The following is a 23,219-nucleotide window of genomic DNA, read 5'->3' as shown; positions in this document are numbered from 1 at the left end:
TATATTTTTATGTTGGCTTGTAAAGCCCTGCAGTACAATTTGACGAAGATGTAACGAGACAATCCGGTGCAACACTTAAAATGTCAAACCCCACCATCCTGCAGTCAGTGTGTCCACCCATAACCTGCTGTGCTCTGGTCTGAATTTAGAGTGAGGGAAGGAAACAGAACTGAAATATCTGTGGCATTCATTTCTTGGCAGATATGATAGCTCTTCAGCACTCCAAACTATTTTTATAGTTCCATATATCTTCAAAGTGCTGCTTTCTCATCTTTTTTTTTTTCTTTTTTGACAATGTTATATAGGGGCCCAAACCATATTTCTTTACTCTTTGCACAAATCCCAGTAAAGCGTTGGAGAAGGCTTGCTGCAGAGGGCCCGCAGTAGGCTTCACTGCAACTGGAGAAAAGCTGGGGCACCACCCTAGGACACTGCAACTGGTTTGCGTTGGAGTCAGCCTTGAGGCTTTGGTGAGGTCCAGTGGGGGGACACACACCTAAGTTTTAGGTACTTACCTGACAGCCGGCTTGAAAGCTCTGCGGTGAGGGATGTCATGCCGCTAGCCCTGCCGGGTGATATTGGTGTGGCGGGGTGCACGGAGGGGGTGGCGATGGAGCCCAGGTACTGGTAGGACTGGTCGTAGGACCATGGCGGAGATGGCTGTACTTGCCGTGTGTCTGCAATGAAAAAGAGACCTATAGGCTGTTTTGAATGATAAAACTTTGCAATCAAATATGTGAACCAGACCACATGGTGGAAATAGAAACTTAAATGCCAAGATAATTACATTTCAGTTCCATAATCCCCTTTGTCAAGAGATCTTTAGTTGAATTGCTTTCTGAAATACTACTTGTGCATCTGTGAGGTTTGATCAGTTGATTTTTTTCTTGTGAAGCTTTTTGATATTTCACATTGACAGTGGGCAGGGAAAAGAAGTCAGGGAAAAGCAGATTAAGCTTTCCAAGGTGAAAGACTATTCATTGCTGAGATGCATTGATATTTTAGGCTGTGTGTTTGCAGCCCTTTTAGCCAAAACGGCATGTCTTGCATGGCATCAAGGAGGCAAAAATACTGAACTGTGAGTGTTTCTGTGCAAGAGTGTAAGTAGAGAGAGGAAAACAAGATGAAAATATGCTTGAGAGACAGAGATGGAGACCGAAACTAGTGTCCTCCAGAAGGCAGACTCCTAAGTGAATGAATAGGACTGGGGACTATGACTTCCTCAATCTTTTGAAAATCCCAGGCTTAATGAAATAAACAGGTATTTTCTACATCTACTTTTTATATACTAAAATAGAGAAATACAATTCAGAGTGATGGATACCTCTACTAGGAGTGGCTGAACTTCCGAAACAGAAAGCCTTACACAAACTCTATGGCATTGCTAAGCTGAAAATGCAGACACCCTACAAGTATCCATTTTCTGTAGAAACTGCTGCTTCTTGGAAGCGAAATCTCAAAACACGCAGATGCCTATAACATTTATGGAAAAAGCACTAACCTATTGTTTTCTAGCCACACGACTAGTTTGGTTGACGTTTGAAATCAGAGATGCATGGCACAAAGCGTGTCCAAACCAGTTGCACCAATGCAGAAACGACTCTTTTCTGCTTGCTTCTTTTTTTTGCATATGAAGCTGGCATTTTTCAGTGTATAGAAACATCTAATTTTTGTATAAATCAAAGTGAGAAAGATTCCTCCCCCCCTTTACCTACCCAGATATTTTTTTACTATTCTTAGTAAAATCTTTTCTATTTTCTTCAGCTCTGAGAGCATGCTTCTGCAGCTTCATCTAGGTAATTGCCTTTTTGAAAAAAAGCAAACGTTGGATGAACTGCATTCAGATAAAACAGATATCAGTATGGAAGGAAAATTTCCCAAGTGTGAGATGAAGGACTTTGATCTTCCATCAGAAAGTTCATCTGGAAATTATTATTTTGTTGTGCTTTATGGAGATGAGGTTTAAATTTTTTTTGTTTCATTTGTTTAGAAGGGAAGATTTATAAAAAACTCCAAGCTTTTAACAAATAACTAGTGAAGTGACTCGCATAATAAACTAAAGTCTTGTAAAGGTTTTTCTGCTGAGTAACATATTCAAATTCAGATATTACTGATATTTAAATTTTTTTTCAGGCAGACTTCCTTAAAAATAAATTCAGTTGATTCATGCTGTTTTAAAAGTAACATCCAGTCGGACTCCATGGACGTCAGTAGAAACAAACAAAAAGACATAGGCACAAAGCCTGTCGTACTCTGAACTGCAACATCATCTCATTGTTAACGTATGGTCAGTGTTTATTAAAGATGACAGGGAGACAGATGAGGGAATTCAGTCTCCAGGGACAGAATTAGGATAAATACCAGAAATCATTGGCAGAGCAAGCATTGTAATGGTATGACACTGTGTGTTTCGGTTCTAAAATGGGGTTAATTAAATCATTACTCCCTTATTTCAGCATGCGATCCCATTGATTTCAGTTCAGCAATGTGGCTGAGTACTGGAATCATGATATGTGTGCTGGAGGGATCCCAGCCCAGGGGTGGAAACTCCCCAGGCCAGTCCTTCTGCCTGGGGAGCCCTTGATGTGCTCTGCCAAGGCTGACGCCACAGCGTCAGAGGGGAGGCTCTGTCACCTCTCTCTCAAGGGCTCCGTTCAACACTATCGCTGCAGAAGCCACTGAACCCCTTTGGCTGGAAATGCTTTATCACCTGTTTTCAGGTGCTCTGTCCTTAGGTCTTAGCACTGCAGAGAAGAGGGGAAAAGTCTGCCTTCAGAGAGATCTGGATATGTGTGAAGGGGGTGCTGTCACCCATCCTTGTTTTTCAGGCTGAAAGGAGAGAATGTGCTGTCTTTTCTCCTACTGCAAACTGTCATTGCATGGTGGGGCAGCTCTGTCTGCCACTTTTCTCCTGTTTCTTACATTGCTGGCATGTCAGGACAAGAGACATGGTTTTGTCCTGTACCTTGGCCAGCACTCATGGGATCCTGGTCTATAAACCAACGCCAAGTGCAATAAACAAATGAACAACAGTAAGAAGATGCAGAAAAAGCTGCAGCAGCTGCTGCAGCAGCAAAAGAGGAAGCAAGACCTTGTCACGGATTTACTAAACGCTAGCAAGACTAAACTGAAATCTGTTTTCCTTCTTTTGGTGCTACTAGAATTAGCTTTGTGCTGTGTCCTGACTAGAAACCGGATAAGGGACCAAGCACGTGTCTAGTAACATCCAGAAAGAGACTACCAACGTATCTGACCTGCCTCATCCATTTGCTGGTATTACTGACCTCTGGGATAGTAGAAACAGTGACAGACAGCCCGAGAGACCCCCATTATTAATCTCCTCATCCCATTAGGTCTTTTGTAAGTGAAAGTTCAAACTACCAATCAATTTTCTGTCTTGGTACCTGTATTCCCAGTGCCTGTATTTGCTTCTAAAGATTGGCTTTTTGACATCAGACTGGTTAACAAGTTGCAATCCATTCAGTGATGTTAATATAGCGCATTATATTATATACACATAATAAAGCTGGTTGTGCTGACTAACCCGAGGCATCACCTTCACAGTTTTTTAATAACACGTGGAGAAAAGCATCACTGTAATAGCATTTTTATGGCACCATTTCAGTATCAAGAGGCAGACTCGGCTCCCAGTAAAGGCAAGGTTTGCATTTCCAGCAGCTTCAGTAGGATCTGGATCAGGGCCCTCAAATAACATTTTATTTTTGTGATATCTGCTTTTCTTCAGCTTTCAGGTTACCCGAAATTAAACTGGAATGGGTTCAAATTTGCCACAGGACTAGGCTACACAAAAAGGTAACAAACTCTTTCAGAATCCATCTCTTTTCTGCTTTCAAAATAAAGAGGTGCATATCTCATAAGTTAGTAGCTTGGTGTGGGGAACTGAATGTGTGGCTGAAGTTAATTTGGTGAAAATATGCTGCAAATAAATCAGAGTTGCTTCCCAACTCAGAATATCTGTGAAGAGATTTGCAGGGAGAGCTACTTCAACAAAGGGAAATAACAGGGCTTTGGGCCCACACAGTTTTAAAGCCAAACAGGGTTCCAAAATCATTTAAAAGCAGATCAAAATAGCACGAAACCCAAGGAGGTTGCTCCAGTTGATGATCTGTGCCCAGTCCTCCTGGTATTTCTCCCATTAGCAAGTACTTTCCATTTCTGCTTTTTATGGTGTGAGAAAATGTATTTAAAACATGAAAACAGTTATTAATTGCAATAAAACACTCCAGGGCGAGAATTATGGTGCAATAATTCACACCTTGCTGTGTAGTCACGAGCTCTCGGCCTCTAGCCTCCTGCCTAACAAGCTATTAAGCAGAAAGTATTGAACCATCTTTCGTGCCTCGTCATGTTTTATTGCCACGAAAAGGTTGCGTTCGGCTTGTTTTAAAAAGTTGTAATTAAGCTGTACAAATGTTGCATAATGCTTAATAGTTTAATGAAACAAGCTTTGGCTAGAGGCTCGGCGAAAACAGAGAAAAAAAAACCAAAGCCGGTCTCTCCCTTTCATGATGCTCCCTGTGGTCCCAGTATTTAGCATTTTTCCAGCCATTTTCGCCGTGGAGGAATCAAAAGCCTAACCCGAAGCAGGCGGCGGCAGCCGTGCATCGGTAGGTGGCAGCGGAGACCTTGCAGCTGGCGGCCGGGGCGGCGCGGCGGGGCCAGGCTGCCTTCGAGACCCGCTGCAAAATAACCAGCTTGAGCATGGATCTTCCCGGAGCCGCCACAGCCCTTCGTACGACCTTTGCAACACCTCTTAGTCATTCCCACCCCGGGACGCCGCCAGTGCTGTCTAAGTGCAGCCCGGCTCTGCACAGTCACTGCACAGAAGTAGCATCTCTCTTTGGAGCAGCTCCGGACCCTGTGGGTATCCGAGAGCACGGGTGCACAGGAGAGATGAGTATTCTCTGACCCAAAGATACCCTTGCTCAGCAGAACCGGCATGGCCAAGCAGGGCGAACAAACACCTGCCAGGCAATGGAGTTGTCCTAGTGGGACACAAGGCATATTTTGGCTTCCAGAGCCGTAACTGATAGTCAAGTACAAAAAGAGAACTCCCTTCACGCTCAGAGCACAAGACAAATGAGTCAAGACCTCAGGCAAAACCACAACGTATCTCCTGAGCTCGCACAGAACATCCTTTTGCCTGTAAAACTGATCCTGAGCATAGAGGATACGCAAATCACTGGGACATAATAAATACGAAGTCCTGGGATGCTGTTTCTGTGTGATTCTTTTTCAGAGGGGGCACACACTTTAAAATCCCCTCTCCCTCCAAAAGAAAAAGCTGTGGTGCTGTCAGGCACTCAGGAGGTATAAATCAGCAAGTTTCTGTGGGGCTGCGGTGAGTCATAGTACCGGCTCAGGAAGGCAATTGAGATGAGACGAAAAATGTCTATCACCTCATCATTTCTATATATTACCAATATAACAATCCATACTAGGCTGCCTAAAAGAAACCCCCCCAAGATTTTATATTCTGATCAGAAAATAATTATTTTAGCCATATTAAAAGCTTTAAGCTTTGAATTCAAATCAGATAACAGGTCCTACTGCACCTATGAGCCAAAAGGAAAAATGCTTATGTGGATGAGCATGGCTTGTGCCGGCTGGATCCCGCACAACTCTGAATCTGTTTTATGCCCTTGGATCGTGGAGGGAGACGGTTTTCCGTGTGTCATTGCAGGTCAGACGTTGCTGCCAGCTCCTAGCCAAGAGGTGCTGCGTAGCCAAATCTTAGTATGATACAGCACGTTCCTGGAAGCTTCAGAAAGGAGCAGCAGGATGTGAGTCAGTAGGCCGCGGCGCAAGGCAGGATGGCGGCGGAGCCGGCAGCAGCCTGGGAGGGAGCAGGTATGCCTTTGACTCAGCCAGGCTGCCCGCCTTTCCACCTTCCCCTTCCTGCCGGGCTGCACTTGCACGTGGACTGCCTGCGCCTCCTCTCTCCTCCCTTGCCCATCTGCCTCAGAAATGACACCTGCCTGCTTGAAAATATAATTACCTGGACAAAGTACAAGTGATTTTCCCAAGCCAGGGTCAGGTGAGCCACAAGACCCAGCTCCGAGCTCCGAGCCGCTAATTAACCACTATCTATGTCGATGAAAATCCCCCATCCTCGGCATAGCGAACTGGAGATGAATTGCGAAATAGCTGCTGCTGTTGCCAGACACTTTTCTCAAGTTGCAAAAATTTCTGTCAGCCATACGCAACAAACCCTAAAAGTCGCATAACATCGAGCTTTGCAATTCCTCCACCATCCTGGCAAGCACTTTAAAGGCAGCAACTGGCAGAAGACATGGGGTGAATGAAAGCTGGGATTAGTTTACTGGTGTCAAACTCAGAGGCAGACAAGGAGAGAGTCGGATCCTTAACTGCTTTGAAAGGCTTTTCTGAGTCTGGGATTTGTCCATCCCCACCCCCCCGCCAGTCTGATTTGCTAATCTTTCCAAAGGGAAACAGTTTTTATAGTGTGACTTTCCCTTCCTTTGAGTGTAAGGCAGGAATGGTCTTGATTAGACTTGTTCATTCAGAGAGGTGTCTTGCTTAATAGAGGAAATGGACTATGAGCACAGAAATACTCCTCGTAGTTTTGTGCTTAGGAGAAAGATGCCGCTTGCCTAAAAACTTCAATTCAGCCGTCCCTCCTTCCCCCCTTTACCAACATCTCTTAAGTGCCTGTCTCTGCCTCTTCTTCCTGCTTGCTTTCTCTCATTCCCCGCTAGCTCCAGAAACTCCAGTTGCAGGTGCAAGCAACACAAAGGATGGTGATACAGTCCTGCATGAGTCTGACCTAGTCTCTCTCTGAAGCACAGCATCCGAAATGACTCAATCTCCCTCCTTCACTCAGGACCCAGCAAATCCTCAGCCTAATGCAGCACTGTGAAAAGGTGTGTCATCTCCCACAGCTGAAAAAATTAGTCAGTAGCTTAAATAAGGGGGACTTTCCAAAGGACAAGTTCATCACTGGCAGCGGCAGCAGCAGCAGCGGGAGCAGCCGCACAAGGCTGGTATTCTCATACCTCTCGGTGCTGGAACATGAGGAACTGGAAAATTACAGAGCAAACTGTAAAATTCCACCAGCAGCTACTTCACCCTGCAGGGTGGTTTCCCTCTGTGTGCCAGGCTGTGGAAACCACTGTCACACCACAGGGCCACCTCCCAGCGCAACAGCTGGGAGACCTGCACGTTTCACAGAGGTGGGTGCAAGCTCTGATTTGGCCCCGGGGAAAGTTTTTCAAAGCCTTCTAATTTCCACTGGAAATTTATAGGAGATGAGCATTCACTCCTCTTTGTGGCCTTGAAAAGCCCCTTTTAGATTGCTAACAGGTGACAGGACTTATTCTGGTTGAGAACGACAGTGACAGATCTGTTGCATGTCTGGAAATTTTTGAGTTGGGGGTTGGGATGGAAGAGCCACCCAAATCCCCAGCTATTCTCTGGAAGAGAGATCTTTGGCAGTGACCTCCTGCCTCAATGTTTTCTTTCATTTTATTTCAATATTACTGTGGTTTTGTGGGGTATTGCAAAGGCTAGAGAAGTTCTAGAGGCATTCGAGCCCCTAAAAAACCTCCTGTGGGATAGGAGAATGAGGGAGTTTCTCCACACTGAGGCATCACACTCCTGAGAATAAAGAAGAAAGATATCAGCCTTAAGCAGAAACCTTTCAAAAAACAGTTGCTGAGTCTGTTCTAGCTGTGGTGCTTAGTGTTGATGCAGAACTTCTCAAAGCATGCTAGGTGCTGCATGGACATACACGAGGGTACCAGCCACTGAGAAGGATCGAGCATATAGTGAACAAGACCATGGAAAACCACAGATAAAAGAGTGGTGTGATTAGGTGCTGGCGTGCAGAGCACCAGTTCTACTGTTAATTCAGTACTTTGCATTCAGTTTCTGTTCATCATCTACCCCCAACTCATCTTCTTTTTTAGGTCATTTCTTTTCAGAGCTGAGCTAGAAAGGGTCTTGAGGACAAAAATTATGCAAATCTGTCAGCACCATTAAGGATATCAGTCCTCCAGTGCTGATTGTAGTGAAAGATTGGAAGTCTTACATGAAGATTTTTTTGCTAGCTTCTCTTTAGAAATAGATGGCAGGGAAGGGAAGAAAACAAATGAGTGCATCCTAATGGTTTGTTTGAATTTCCTCAATTCTCTTCATGCCCATGTCAAGAAAGTCAGTGCTCCAATGATAGTAAGATACATGGAGATCATACCAAAGGCAGCAGGAGAAAGCACCTGTTCTAGCTGGGTACATTCTGGGGATAGAAGGAGGAGAAGTGTGTATTCCTTCAGGTTTAAAGCTGCCTGAACAAGCTGTCTAGACTAGCAGCATCGTATATGTACAATGAGCCGTAAAGAAACAAGTAGCATTTTAGTAATGGCAGCTGGCTGTGGGGTGGCGGTCAGGGTGGGGGTCCCCTCAGAAAACTCTCAGGTCTCATTGCTAACTTGATGCCAGAATCAGGAAGTGCAGACAACTCCAAATACCGAACTGTGAAAACTCTGATTTCACAATCAACATATATGCTGCCCTAGCAAGTTAGTACATAAGCTGCTCAAATGAAATATAAACCATCTCTCCTCCTGAGTAAGCACACTCCTTCTGGGCTGGCGTCACTGCTGCTTTGAAGAACATCATGGCATTATGGGCAAACTGCAAAGTCTCTGGGTGCCAGTGACATGCAGAAGTTGGAAAGCTGAGTTTTGCAAATTAAGGATGCATTGTTCTTTGTCTTCGGAGGTATGAGTCACCCTGGAGAGCTGCAGTTATTTGTTCAAGAGGGAGACTCCATTCCACCACCCGTCCTCCTCTTCCCTCCCTCCCCACGTCAACAAGGAATGAAGTAAATGAATTCAACCTTGACCTTCCACCCTTTTGGCTCCCCTGGAGGAGACACGCTGCCAGACTCAATGCTGCTGCAGTGTTCTCCCCTATCTCTAAGCATACTGCTAAAGCACAAAATGAAACAGTGAGGAAATCAGAGACAGATACCACACGGATGTCGGCGGTGAGCAGGCTTCACCCTTTGTCCCATTGTGCCCAGCCTGGGAGATGGCGCGATGCAGGAGAGAGCCCCGTGGCACAGGCAGAAGGATGCCGCCGCAAGCACATACACGTGTGTACATGCACATACGTACAGGTACACACATACACACCTGTCTACTTGCTGTATGGCACTGCGGTTTCCTCTGGCTTCATAGGTGCTAGGGAGAGAGCAGGTTGTTTTGCTGCTGCCGGGAGGGCGTATCATCTGTGGTGACCTGCACAGGGACTAGGGGGTGGGACCTGTTGGGGGAGTTACCGCTCCCTTATCCATCTCAGTAAATCCACACCTAGAAATCACACCTCTAGGAGTCTGGAGGGGGATCGCATGGGGACTGTGGCAGCAGGTCAGGGGCAAACCTTGCAGGACAACAGAGCACATCTGTTCCTGTCCCACCTGTTCCTTCCCCAGCTTCTCCCCTCTGCTGCTCTAGGTCCCAGCTACTGCTCTCCTCTTCGCCTTTCCCTGAACCACACTAGTACGTGATTGCCTCCCAGCTAATCAATTCCTTGATCCTCACACTTCCCCCTGAAGAAGGGTGTTATTGTGATCCTCAGTTTAGCAGACGGAGAACTGATGCACACAGAAAGCAAGGCTCCAGTTCAGCAGAGCACTCAGGGCACAGAGCTCAGCACTTGGCTGAGTCACAGCACATGCAAATCACCTGATGTCACCCCGGCAGGAAAAGTTCACTAGTAAAAACAGCTTGGGGGAGATGTATCCACTTTGTCCTAGCTAGCTCACACCTTGAAAGCAGTCTACCTGAAGCGTAGGGCTCAGGTGGCATACAATGCTCACTGAGAAGCAGATCAGTTAGCCCATCTCACTACTTTGATGCTGGTGAAAGCAGCTGCTTTCAGCCTGCCTTGGGCAGGTATATCATGCCCTGGAAACACAGACACAGAACTAGGGTGCTAATCGTGTACAAAGTGTAATGCTGTCTCCTGGTGTCCTGGCTCTTGGGGGAGGATTCATCCCACCTGAGAGATCTACAATGTAGGTGTCTACCTCTGAGCTACTTGTCTAGACTCTAGCCTTTATTGCCAACAGGGTAAAACAGACACTTGTGGGGTGCAAGTCATTTCATCCTAAGGGAAACATCTAAGCCAAGCCAGGTGGGTGGATCACACCCGATGAACAGCTGTTTCTCTGCCCGATCACAAAGATAGCAGATGACCGTGTCGGATGGAGACACACAAAACACAGATGTCTAAAGTTAAGTGAAATGAATCCCAGCCTGGTTACACCTCCAAAGTTTCTCTTTCAAGGGGTGGAGCAAGAGCAAACGAAGTGGAGAGATACCTCCTGGGCCAGGACCTGGAAGTCACATTGAGTCACTATTTGCAGATGCAGGATTATCTGCACCTTTCTCTCTGGGGCAATACCCTGGTGCCTGTGGGCTGGACCTGACCCTGCTGGTCCTGGGGGGGGGATTGCTGATACCCTGGTGCCTGGCCCCAGAGCCATTGCCTGAATGGGACTCTGCCTTTGGGACTGCCTCAAAAAGGCAGTCATGCGCTCACGTCACAGTGAAATATTTCCTAGCTTTCTGTCTACATTTCAAGACAATTAAATATGAGCCTGAGAGTTCCTTGGATGGATTATTTCCACTGGAAAAACAATGCCATGAAAAAAGGAGCAGAGTTGAACAAGGAAGTCTCTGCAATCTTCTGGGAGGAACGGTGATAAAGGAATGACTACAATGTGGCCTCAGGTATCTTACAGGTTGCTCCTGATGATGTGAACTGATCACTCCATATGAAAGTCCTTTAGCCTACACATAAACAAAACGTCCTCATCAATCTCTTCTTTTACACTTCCAATGCTCCCTCCTCTTTTTCAACATGAAAGTAGTGGAAGAAAAAGCTTACTCTCTGGAGCTTACAGTCATTTTATCCACCACAAAACACTGACCTTGATGTGGACTAATTAGGATTGCAATAGATTATTAATACAAGTGGTAAGGTGGAGTTTTGTCAGTATAAAAGAGGCCTTTGAAGATAACAGCCATTTACACTTTCATGGTCTCATCCCAAGTGCTCAGAAGAAAGCCTATAAACTAATAAAGTAGAATTCATCCGGGGCACTCTGCACACGCAGCGCAGTATCACCCTCCAAACTCTTATTCAGGATGGCAAATTAAATCTGCTTGGATTCTTTTAAATTCCAACACAAATCAGGATTAAAACAACTCTTGGTAATAAGCAGATCTCTGATGATCTAAAGACCCACTGGTTCATTTTATTGACCTAGAGAAAGTAAGTGACATATCAAATGCAACCTTCATACTTTAACAACTGAGGTCACCTTGAGAAAAACGATACTGAGCCCAGTGGTATGAAACCTCTCTCCAGAGTGCAGCTTTGATTTACAAGGTGAAGTAAGGTCTTCTTCATGTGAACGTATATTCATAAAGTCAGTTTGACTTAGAACGATGCATGGATTTTTTTAAAAAAGGAGGTAACTAAGAAACTGTTTCTCTTTTTAGTACTAAACCAAAATGGACTTGTTGAAAACTCTGTTAAATGATCTGCTCCTCTAAACTGTCAAGCTGGTTTTGAGGAGATCTGCAAAACCAAAATGGAAAATGAGTCAAGCCCAGAAGTATGTGCTGAAAGCCCCAACTCACTGGGTTGTCAGGAGCATTCAGTCCAGAAATACATGTAAAATACCATTTAAGAAACGCTTTGCTTCCTTTACGAAATCCCTTGGCACTTGCTGTGTAGCCGAGGAATGCAGCATCCTGCCGTGCTGCGGCCATCACCAATTCCACCCAACCTATGGCACTGATGGGAGGCAGCAGGACGTCTCCCCTGACTCCACTCTGAATCTGAGAGGCCAGAGCAGTGCAGCCAGAGAAAGAAGGATTAAAAGGAGGGTAAAGACTTCCCTCCTTGTTCAACCCTTCTCCACAGTTGTGGGAGCAGGAGGGCTGAAGACATGCACTAGGCCCAGCTTAGCTTGCATATTCGCTCTGCTGGACATATTTAAATGCTATACTGACTGATTTCAGAGCAGGCTAGATCTAAATCTGAAGGGCAAAAGATACAGGCGGCAGAAACTTTGAAGTTAAAAGTGCTTCTCTCTTTAGTGCTACTGAAGATGCCAAACAGAAGCTCAGCAAATCAACGCACAGAGAATCTGTTGGCGGGGTGAAGCCCCTTGGTAGTCCTTCCAAAGCAAGGTGCCAAAAATGAGACCCCTGAATAAGCAGGTGTGGGACTTTGAACATGCCAGCAATGCTCCAGACACACACTCATGGAGAGGTGGTCAGGGAGGGGTCTGCCCTGAACAGGGAGGATACACCTGTGCCACCCATCAGGGCAGCAATGCCTGGAGGAGAGCTGGGGGGAACGTGCCAATGTCCCAACTCCTGTGTCTCTCCCTACCACTTCTCCTGGAACAATTCCTGTGGAGGACCCAAGACAACCAGGCTGCTCGGAAACACGTGCTGCGACCCCAAATTTTGGGTACCTACATCCCGATCACAATTTCTGGTTTGTGTGCAGGTGGGTGCTACCAGAATGGGTGGAGTAGGGAATGACAGCGTTGAAGGAAAATTGTAATCCAGTATAGAAAAGAAGTGTCAACACATGTCAAATGTTGCAAAATGTGCCAGTGTGGAAGAAATAAATTAATTCCCAGTATTAACCAACAAACAGCTGTTGTGCTGCCAGGCTGAGGAAGATTTCTTTTTGGAACAGGAAATGTGTGGTGTTTTGTACAAAAACCAGTTTTGTTTCACTTTCGGTATTAAACATCTTAAAAATTAACCTTTAATATACTAGGCATTTCTGAACAGCTTGAAAAGTCAAGCTTGCTATAACCTCTTTTTAAACTACACTCTGCGACTAGCCTGTCTGCTCAGAAATGCCATGTTAAATTATTGTTCCCTGCTAGCAGTTATGAACCAATGAAACATTGACACATCAAAAACTTTTTAGAAACTTAGCTAAACACAGCTAAACTCCACTGAATGTGCTGAACGGAGCACTTTTAGACAACTGTGGTGTGGAGAGCAAGACCACAAGTCATCATTAGGAGCAACAGGAACTTTTTCCCATTTAAGAAACTATCTCAAAGGTAAACATAATTGTGACACGCGACCAAATATTAAATAATTATTTAAGTAAGAGTAAGACCAAACAAAGGCATTTACATTTAATGTAAAAATCCAATGCTATGGCAAGAAACAAGGTTCTTGTAGGTTATAGATTGTTGGCTTGGTTAGGGACAAAATAACTTCAGAAATTGTCCTAACTGAAATATTTCTTATGTCTACATTTTCACAATTTTAAAAATTGGCAACATTTTGAAACAATTCATTTATTCCAACCAGAAATTATATATCTGCTGTTGTTGCTTTGCAGTTGTTGATATTTTGGGACTGCCAGAGAAACAAAACAAAAAACCCCTTCATTTATTTGTGCTGCTCTTTAATCTGTTTAAATTAATATGCTGTATTACTCATTTTTTCCCCAACGTGATCCTAAAATGATCGCTTAGCTGCACTCACATTAGACTCTCCTGCCAGCAAATTAAATATGAAATGGTTTATTCCCCCGTCCTCCAGCAGCTCTTCCCCCATCCTCACATACTCATTTAGCCAGTCTGAACTTACAGATAAGCTGATGATGAGACACTAGAAGGCAAAAACAGACAATTACCTAGGCAAATGTTTGAAGGATTTGGGCCCTGCGGCAAAAATGCTGTTTACTGAAGATTGAAACGCACCATTTCTACTTAGTACAAGCCCGTGTGTCTGAACTCAGCAGTTCTGGATAGTGGCCACCAGTGGACTCAGAGCAAGGTTTATAGGTGCAAGATAACATCATGCTCCCGTCTGCATTTCATCACCGCAGGGCCTTTTTCTGTATTCTTAAACAAAGGCATGCAAGTACCAACAGAAGTATACTTTACCATCTGTCTTTATATTCACTCATTACATAGTTAATCATTTATTTTTATGCTGAAGACCACCCTGACAAGGTGCAAGGGCAGATCCTCGGCTGGCCTAGTTAGTAGAGCAAGGCTAACTTACATTGGCTGAAGAGCTGCCTTTTGGTCTAATTCTGCACCTTTCAAAACTCACTGAATATGAGAAAGTTGCAGTGCCTCATGCTCTCCTTTGTTCCTTCCTACTTTCCTCCTTGAAAGATGTTTTGGGGCAAAGAACAGAGGCTGCAGTAAGAGGCAAGATGAGGAGGAACGAGACCACAATGCTGCATTGCATTTCATGCTGCTCTTTCCCACCCAGTCCTCCATCTACCCACCCCCATCTGCACAGACCTGGCAATGCAACCAGTGATGGCACTGGCAAAAATGGAGGAGACTGGGTTGGAAAGCTTAGAAGAGGGACATGGGAAAGCTGCTGAGTTGCACCACCAGTCTTTCAGGGGGATGGATGGACCCAGTCACTAACAGCACCACAGCAGTTCTGCTGACTCAGGAGGCTCAGTTAGCCTTTGCTGATACATGGCTAACAGGTATGTGGGGAGAGTCTGGAAAGCCACTCTGCATTTTCAGGCTGTTTCAGCAGTAGGGAGCGAACTCCCGCTCCAAGGAAATGCTCAGCCACATGCCTCCTGTCTGAGTTGGTGAAAAATTGCCATTAACATAGTAAATGGAAAAAAACCTGCATGCGACAGGTCTACAGCCCCTGCCTCCCTCTGCCATCTACTCATAGTGGGAAGAAGGGTGTAACAGAAAGGGCAGGAAAAGGCTCTAATTTAGGACCAGAAGTACCGGCTGACCAGAACAGAGCTAGAAAACAAAGCTGACTTTATTTTGACACAACAGTTTGAAAGAAATAGCCGACATTACAGTTTCCAGAGGATGCACACCTAAGACATCTGTGCAACAGAACAGGAGGAGGAAGAGTGGGTGAAGAGAGACCATAAGGGCAATGATGAACGTCCAAGACAAAGATCAGACTCCTGCCTTCAACTCTGGAGTGAATGGGGTCTGGAGCCAGGCTAATCCTCCATCCAGGCTAAGCTGGATGTGCCAGGAAGCAGGGGATCTCAGCCATGCTGGCATCTGAGCCCAGCACCTTTCAGAGTCTCTGAGATCTCAAGAAATAACCCCAAAATGCTAGGTGAATGGCACAGGTGCTAGGCATACTGATAAGAAGCTATTAATAGTGCTAACCCAGCTAGAGGTAGACTTTCCAGCAAGGGTGTGACAAACTAGGTGCCTATCTCCCAGGCTTAATCCACCAGACATGGACCTACAAAGTCCCTGGAGACCAAGCCTTAGTCACATTTATCTGCCAGGATTAAACTACACTTTCCATAAGCACTCCACTGGCTTTGTTTTGTAAATATATTTTCCCATAAAGAGAAGAGGGGCGCGCTGCATCAAGGCATGGGGAACGTGTCTTGTGAGGAGACAGCATTTCCTCAGTCCTCCTTTTTTTTTCCTTCTTCTTGAAATATGAAAAATAAGTTGTATGACAGCCTTTGGTGGAGATGTGTGCAACAAGGCCTTCATTGTCTCAGACAGGTGTGAGATTGGAATTGATTCAGCGCCAGCAACCCCAGTATCAGAGCCAGCTCTGTGAGCTGAAAACATACACCAACCATCCAGTAATACCACTGCAGCCAGCCAGAGACTCAACAATTTAAGGCTTAACACACACAACATAAATCAGATGAGGATGTACCAGCCAACCGTCAGCTTCTTGGGCAGATGCCTGCAGACCGTCTGTGCAGATCAGACCTTGCCTGTTTCAGTTATTGGAAACTTTTTTTTTCATATAAAGATGAGAGTCTGGGTGGAGCAGCTAGCTCAGACACATTTACATTTGCCCTATCTTGCCCCAACAGCCCTCCTTTGCTTGCTCTTTGGAGGCAGTCCTTCTTGTAAAGTCACTTTATTCCAAGTGCAGGAGGGAAGGAATTACATCTTGGGGAAATGTTTAATGTACAAATACAAAAATCACATGGACGCACACTCAGTATGCACCACCCTCATGAAACAAAACTGTTCCTTTCCATGGGAGTTTAGGAGGCTCTGGACATGATCAAACAAGCACAAGAATTAACACAGCTGTTTTTCTTTCTTTCTTTCTCTCTTTCTTTCCCCCCCCCGCCATGGATATATTTCCTTCAATTTTCCAGGAAAACCTGTTTACACACTCTCTCCCCTCTCTGCCTTTACTTCTCCCACCTGCTTCAGCCTAGTCTACTCTATGTCTGGCCGTGTTAGTCAGCCCAGTCAGGGCAAGAGTGGGCAGTGCTGGTGGCCTCCCACGCTTCCCCCAGGTTCTGGCATGAGCAGGGAGGGATCCTGCGTGGCACCCCGGCCACCCTGGGCTCGGTCACCCGTGGGCGACCCACAGACATGCTGGTGACGGCCAGGCCCTCCACCATGCCTGAGGCATCTGGCAAGCCCTGCTCCACCTGCTTTCTCTCTATGCCCTGGCAGGTCAGTTTTAGCTGCCCTTGACCCCAGCTGCAAGCCCTTCTCCCTTCTGCAGCTCCTCCGTCCTTGGGGAGCACACAGGGCACTTACATTTCATAGCACTGACAGGCAGCACTCGCAGTCCCTTGCCAAGCAAAAGGGGGACAGACAGGAGACTTCCCTGGGCCAGGGCTGGCTCCTGCAGGTCCCAGGCCGGTCCCCTGCCACATCCACCGACAGGGCTTATCTGCTGGCTGGGCAATGGGAGAGGGCTTGCAAGGGTGGAGGCTGGGGAGCGCCACCAGCACAAGAGCCTGGCACAAACACCAGGTATGTGCTTAAAAGCTGAAGGAAGCTGAAAGAGAGCTTTTCAAAAAAGTATTTGCAGAGGAGAGGTAAAAATAACAATACGCTAGCTATCCATTTGTGTCTAGGTGAGCATTAGTTGGCAAACCTTGGTTTACACTAACTTGAAATGTCTCCCTCCCTTTTGTGCGGTTCCTTTTCAAGTTAACACAGGTGTTCACCTTTATAATGTATGGCAGAGCAGAACTGTTTTCTGGTGGATACTTCCCCCCATGAACTAATTAATACTGAGTTTGAATTTGCAAATGGTTTTGCATGTAAAATTGCTCATGTATATATAGGTCTCAGGGATATCAAAGAGATTATTCTTTTGAGCAGTTATTCACGTGCTGTACTGCAGAATGAGGATCATTGTTTGGACTTGGTATTTTTAAAATTAAATATACTCCAGTAACCTTATGCAATGAGAACTGAAATCATCATAAATGTTACACTTGCTCAGCTAGCTGTAAATCATCATTAGACTAATAAAACAAAGCACTGCTTCTGACAAAACATTGTCTTTCTTACAATCCGAAGGATGTAGCAGTTTACAGCAACTTCTCTGAATACTGGAAAGTTATTGAAGAATAAAGCAATAAATATAACTTGTTGTTATGCAAAGGATTTTTGGTTTCATTGGTTTTTGTTGGCAGTGATCACCTGAATTTCATCTGCAGGAAGCTAAGTGAACCTACACTGACCAAGTTATATCCGAAAGCTCTGATAATTGCAATTATTTAAAAATGCAGAGAATGCAAACTACAATGGTTTATATTCTAAAGCATGCCTAGTGATCAAGTTCTGTTTTCGAGTACCTAATCAGAGACGTTCAAAGCATCTCCTTGAAAGTGCCTGGAGTTGCGCACCAAAACCTGGAAGCTCTCAGAACTGCCAGTGTTGAACTGAGTATCTTCCCCAACACAGATAAACCAAGTAAACCTCTGAAACAGACCTAGGCATTTACTGCTGGAAATCAAGCTGACCCTGACAGCAAACCCACAATTTTTTAATGGATCTATTTCCTATGCTTTTGTTTTTCAGTGCTTTTAAGAGGAGGGTTGTATAAATAGAATTAAAATGGTCAGACGGAGACAATCGTCTATTTGACTATATAATGTGCACTTCCCCACATAATTGATTGTTTTACCGAGCACATCCATGCCCATTGTTCTTTGGATGTGAACAATCTCCATTTATAGGGGTCATAATATATTGAATACACAGGGAAAACTTATAAATAAGTTTGCTAAGGGTGTACTGCGTACTCAGTCTTGTAAAAAGAGCCCTGTGAACCCTCTAACTGTGTGAGATCAGTAGAGGAGATCTGCTTGATGCAACATCTTGTTAAAGGCATGGCAGCGGAAGAGGCGAGAGCATGTCTGCACTTGATGCTTCGAAAGGAGCCCCCCGCCCCGTGGATAAATCCCACTGGTGATGAAAGCAGAGACCGTGCCAGTCCTCCTGAATGCAAAGCCCCTTGGCTGCTCTGAGCACTGGTAGCTGCTGCAGCCTCCTGCGGGGCTAGAGGGGTTGATTTCACTCCATCCAAATCTAGCCATCTGCACCAACCCAGACCATGCGGGCTCTGTGTACTGAGGCGGGGTTTTCACCTCAGAAACAAACATTTGAACACTAACTTGTGTGCTAGTCTCCTCATTTCCTCCTTCTTTGTTTTGTAGATGGCAAACAGTAAGGGTGTGTGTGGTCACTCTGCTCTAACCCCTCAGCATTTCAAGTTTGGAGAGGCTCAATTCAGTACTTGAGGGAAAAGAATACATTCAGTTACAAAATCAAAGTGGTATCTTCTGGCACTTGGGCAGCAGCATCAGCTGAATAATAAGCTGGTTTCAGTGGGTGTTTGTTTTTAGGGTAAGGAGCTCTTATTTATTTTTTGTTTGTTTTATTTACCATGGAAGGTAATCTGAGCTCTGGTATCAAAACATGCCATGTTCTGCCAAGATGGGATTAAAGACGAGAATGCTATGGAAAGAAACTGGGTTTGTCAGTAAAGAACTGAGATTTTATTTACCGGAGTTTTGCAATCAGCACTTTTAATCTTTCTCACAATTGAGCCATTCAAAGGCCAAGAATATGCTTCAAGGGCCAGTGAGGAATAACCCAAAACTCAAGGAGTAGCTGCCTCAAATGCTGAAATTCTATCAAACACATGGCCACGTGTTGCCATCCAAAGTTCAGGACGGTGGAAGCTCCTGCCTCTGGGGCAGGCAAGGATATTTGCTTTAGACATCTCCAGCATGCTGATGCCATAGTTGAGATTTAGAGCAGGGCAAGAGAAGAGGTGAGACAGAACCAAGTGTTTCCCTGGAAAAGAGAGCCCAGTGACCCAGCTAATCTCAACAGCAGATGGGAATGTTCCCTGAGGTACAGTGCATTTAAGCTGCCATCCTGAAAAATGTTGGGCCTTCTCAGTTGCCCCAGACATGAGAAGGAGAGAAGAGCAGGCAGAGGGTCTGCCTCAGAGGGGTGACTCCAGCACTGCTGTACCAGGAGAGAGCTAAAGGAGCAAGACGTGAGCGAGAGTAATTCACTCTTTTCTCTGGCAATCACAGTGACCACTGACAGCACTAACACTAGGCTGCTAACATCAACGTGGGCACAAGATTCCTGCATTGGGTCAGAGAGTGGCTCCACTTTTGCAATGACATAGTGGAGAAGGGACTTTGGCATACTGAGTTGAAGATGACAAAACAAAACAAACCAGAGAGGTTCACTGTGCAAGTTAAAAACTGAACCTGGGATACTTGTCCCTGCCTGCAAGCTGTTCCTCTTAGCACTATCCATCAGCTCAACATTGTTCTCATGTGGTAAAAGACATGGACTGATTAATGAAAAATAAAACTGTGTCTGGGAGCAAACTGCCAAATTTTATAGGTGCCTAAAGATACAGCTAGACAGCTAGAGAGATTTCCAAAGACATCTCCATAGCTGTCACTGATTTCTCTGGGGCTTAGGGGCTTGGGCACTATCAAAAATCTTGCTAAGGCACCTTTCTGGTGTGCTAAGTTTTCCTAACTACTTTGTATAAAATCAGGCTCTAAATAGCTTGCCTAAAGATATGCAGAATGACTTTGACAAGCCTTAGGACAAAATACAGATTTCTAAACACCTTGATTTCTGCTTTAAAACCAAGATTCCCTTTTCTTTAGTTACAGTCGTCCTTTAGGATGCCCTGTGCTGAGGACAACAGGGGGAAAAAAAAACGCAGAAGGAAAATTTGTGTAAGTGGAGGTGTTGCTTGGGGACTGAGAACATATTTGTTGCCTTATCTACTGCTTTTTTTTAAATCCCAGGAAGCGCCAGGCAATTGGAATATGAAGATTGGTATCTTTTAAATATATCGACACTTGGAAATCTTCTGGATTAAACACCATTACATAACTCTTTCCATTAGTGCCTTAAGTTGATGAAAAAGCTAAACAATTTCAAGCTCTTTTTTTTTCTAGAGCTGAATGTGGGGAGGTAGGGGAGGCTCTTGAGCAAGGCTTATGCCCCGGAGCTGGGCGTGCTGCCTGCAATGCGGGCAGGTGTTGAGGAACTGGCTTCCTCACCTTGCTCTGCCCCGAGTGGGAACAGTTGTCGGAGGTGCAAATCTGTGGCTGAAGGGGATGAATCCTGGAGGTGCACAGAGGGGTTGGCAGGACGGATTCCTGCCACCCTCAAATGGGGAAAGCCTTCCCCTAAGCAGGCAAAGCACGATGTCTCCAGTGCCAGTGCTGGAGAGCTGGCTGAGCCTGCGTCCCAGATGGGATTTTTTCAGAGAACTGCTGAAGACCTGGTAGTCCAACTGGGAGTAAGGAGTGCACTGTGAGTTTGCAGGCAAAGGTTTTATCCTGTCCCTGAGATCTGACAAAGCAAAGAGTTGAGAAGATCCCTGAGCCTCCTCCGTCCTGTCCCGGAGAATGAAATGTCCCTTGTTCTGCCTCGGTGAAGCAACAGGTGCGGAGAATTGATCAAATGGAAGAAAATACAGGCCTGGAGAGCACCTCCTGGGCCCTGCAGCCCAGCCACATCTTGTGTTCTGCACTTACATAACAGAGCAAGAGCCGTCTTAAATTACATCTTTCTGTCTCTAATAGCCCCCTGGAAGGCTGCCAGGGCTGCTCTGATACCTAGGAACCATCTTCTAATTTCCAGACTAAATTCATTGACGGTCAGTTTACAGAATAACCACTTGTTCTCGAGCCAACACTGTCCTTTGGTGAAAATGGTTCTCCTCCCTCCCCGATGTTGAACCTCGCTGTTGTGTTTATTGACTGCAATTATCTTCCCTCTCAGCCTCTGTTTCGGCATGCTGAATAAACCCAGCTATGCTAATCTCTTCTTTAAAGCACAGTCTTTATTCCTTTTGCATGCTAACAGCCCCCACTTTGCACCCGTTGCCACTTGAATGAATTTTTCTTGAACACTGGATAACCATTACTTCATCTGGGCCTCAGAGGAGATTTTTCTAAATCTTTCTATACTGCTATTAATACAGTATCCCACCTATCCTATCTCAAAATAGCAAAACTGGTGGCCCGCTCCTGGCAGGGAAGGAGGGAAGAAAGGAGATTTCTAATGCTGGACAGGGAATTCCTCAGGACCTCTGTTGTTCCTGGGCTACTGCTGGGTATCACCACCCTCCTCGTGTGTCACAGTACAACCAGCCCTGCAGATAAGTGAAGTCTTGGCAGAGATAACGTGTCATGGTAACAAAATTTTATCCCTGTCAAAATTAGTATTTGGAGGGGACCCAAACAGCGTTATGAACTTTACCAATCAAATGGAAGGCATGCCTTTTGCTGTAAGAAGCCTATTTCCACATGGGATGAAATGACTGAGTAAAAAATGATGTTGAGAGTTGGAGCCAAGAAAAAATAGACACTATGAAGCTGCAGGTTATTTAGTTATATTATGCATATCTTGTGTATATCTTTACCAGACTGATATTTTCTGGTCTATACAATATAGTCTGTATATACTATAACCTCAGAAACATTCTCCAAGATACAAATATGGAAGGTGTTAGTTTCACAGCAAAATGAGAAGTCTCACTTGGCCAGAAGTGCTACACAACTTTCTTCTGAGCTTCTGCGGATGGCAAGAGTCATATTTCTGCTGCTCCTTTTAGTTTATGCTTTAGAGCAAACTTCCTAAGACATACTCCAGTTTGGTCAATGCAAGTAGCTCTGGATAAATATGGGAGCATCTGTGCCTGGCAGAGCTACAGGATGGATTCAGATACCCTTAAACAGGAGGTTTATATACATTTTTTAGTAGGGCGTGTTAAAAAGGAGGGATTTTTCTCCAGAGTGGACTTCTATTAGACTGAATAAAAGAATTGTTTTGCATATGCTAATCCAGTTCACATGCTGGTGTGCTAATCTCTTCAGATGCGAGCTGATTTATGACACGATAAATAGGTAGCAGCATGAGTCTGCTGCTAATGACACTGTACCCATTAAAAAGAAAAACTGCTGAGGTTACTCATGGCATTATATAAAAGTATTATGTGCTGAGCAATAACTGCGAATCAAAGAAACATATTGTACTTTCAGTAAAAAGATATTTTCTCTCTATAAAATTTCCTTTTTGATAGAGCCAGTTGGAAACCTTCCAGTTAAACAGATTTGGTTTCCAAAATATTTTGGGAAAACATCATAATTTCAACAAACTTCCTGCAGCCTGCCGGTGGCTGTGGCACTCGGGCTTTGGGTCCACACCCCTGGGGTGGCTTCATCTCCTGCCTTTTCCCCACACAGGAGCTATTTGGTGGCTATTGACATTGAAAGGAGGGGAAAGGAGAAAGACCATCTCTACCTCTCACCCAAAGCGGGCTCCCGGCATGCATTCAGCATGTTGGCTGCCCGCCCCAGAAGACGGGTGCTGGAGGGGAGCTACATCAAAGGGGATCTCCCCTGAGTGCCGTGACCTGGCTTACGGTGGGGAAACTATACTCCAGGGCTGGGGAGGAGGGCTCCTGCATATGCAGGAGAAGCGCCAGAGCCAGGGAACTTGGCAGCCCTGGCCATGCTGATTGGAAATGGCATAGCCGCTGCCAGCTCCTGCACTGCCTGTGCTGCCCGTGCTGCCCACTGCCGTGACTGGCCGGGGGGAGGCAGGAGGAGCGCCGATAGGAAGGGTGCAAGCTCAGGCAGCACTCGCTCGACATGCTAGGAAGTGTATTTTGGGATGGAGAGGTCAGATGGTTAATCAACTGGAAATGGGATGACACACCGTTAAAGCACCATGGACTCGCTCTGCAAGCACGCCAGGTTAAGGAAAGACAGGGAGACGCAGACATGTCCTAGGCAAATGTAAAAATATCAGCATTTAGTGTATTGCACAACAGAAAGCGTTGGCGAGCCTCTAGTCTTGAGAGCCTGTTTATCTGTTTTGGCAG

At 45.3% G+C, this 23,219-nt stretch overlaps 1 protein-coding gene across 2 annotated transcripts in view; it reads right to left on the bottom strand.

The window, feature by feature from the left end:
* The window catches only part of RUNX1 (RUNX family transcription factor 1), a 173,716-nt gene that overhangs the window by 5,080 nt on the left and 145,417 nt on the right, over positions 1 to 23,219 (bottom strand). For both annotated transcript variants that reach the window (XM_075100393.1, XM_075100401.1), the window contains one exon: positions 516 to 677. In XM_075100393.1, coding sequence (XP_074956494.1) covers positions 516 to 677 — 162 coding nt within the window. The remainder of the gene's footprint in view (positions 1 to 515; positions 678 to 23,219) is intronic.

Source organism: Phalacrocorax aristotelis, chromosome 1, assembly GCF_949628215.1.
Source record: "Phalacrocorax aristotelis chromosome 1, bGulAri2.1, whole genome shotgun sequence".
Classification (NCBI taxonomy): Eukaryota; Metazoa; Chordata; class Aves; order Suliformes; family Phalacrocoracidae; genus Phalacrocorax; species Phalacrocorax aristotelis.
The sequence above is the reverse complement of the archived record's forward strand: the minus strand, read 5'-3'. Positions and strand labels throughout refer to the sequence as shown.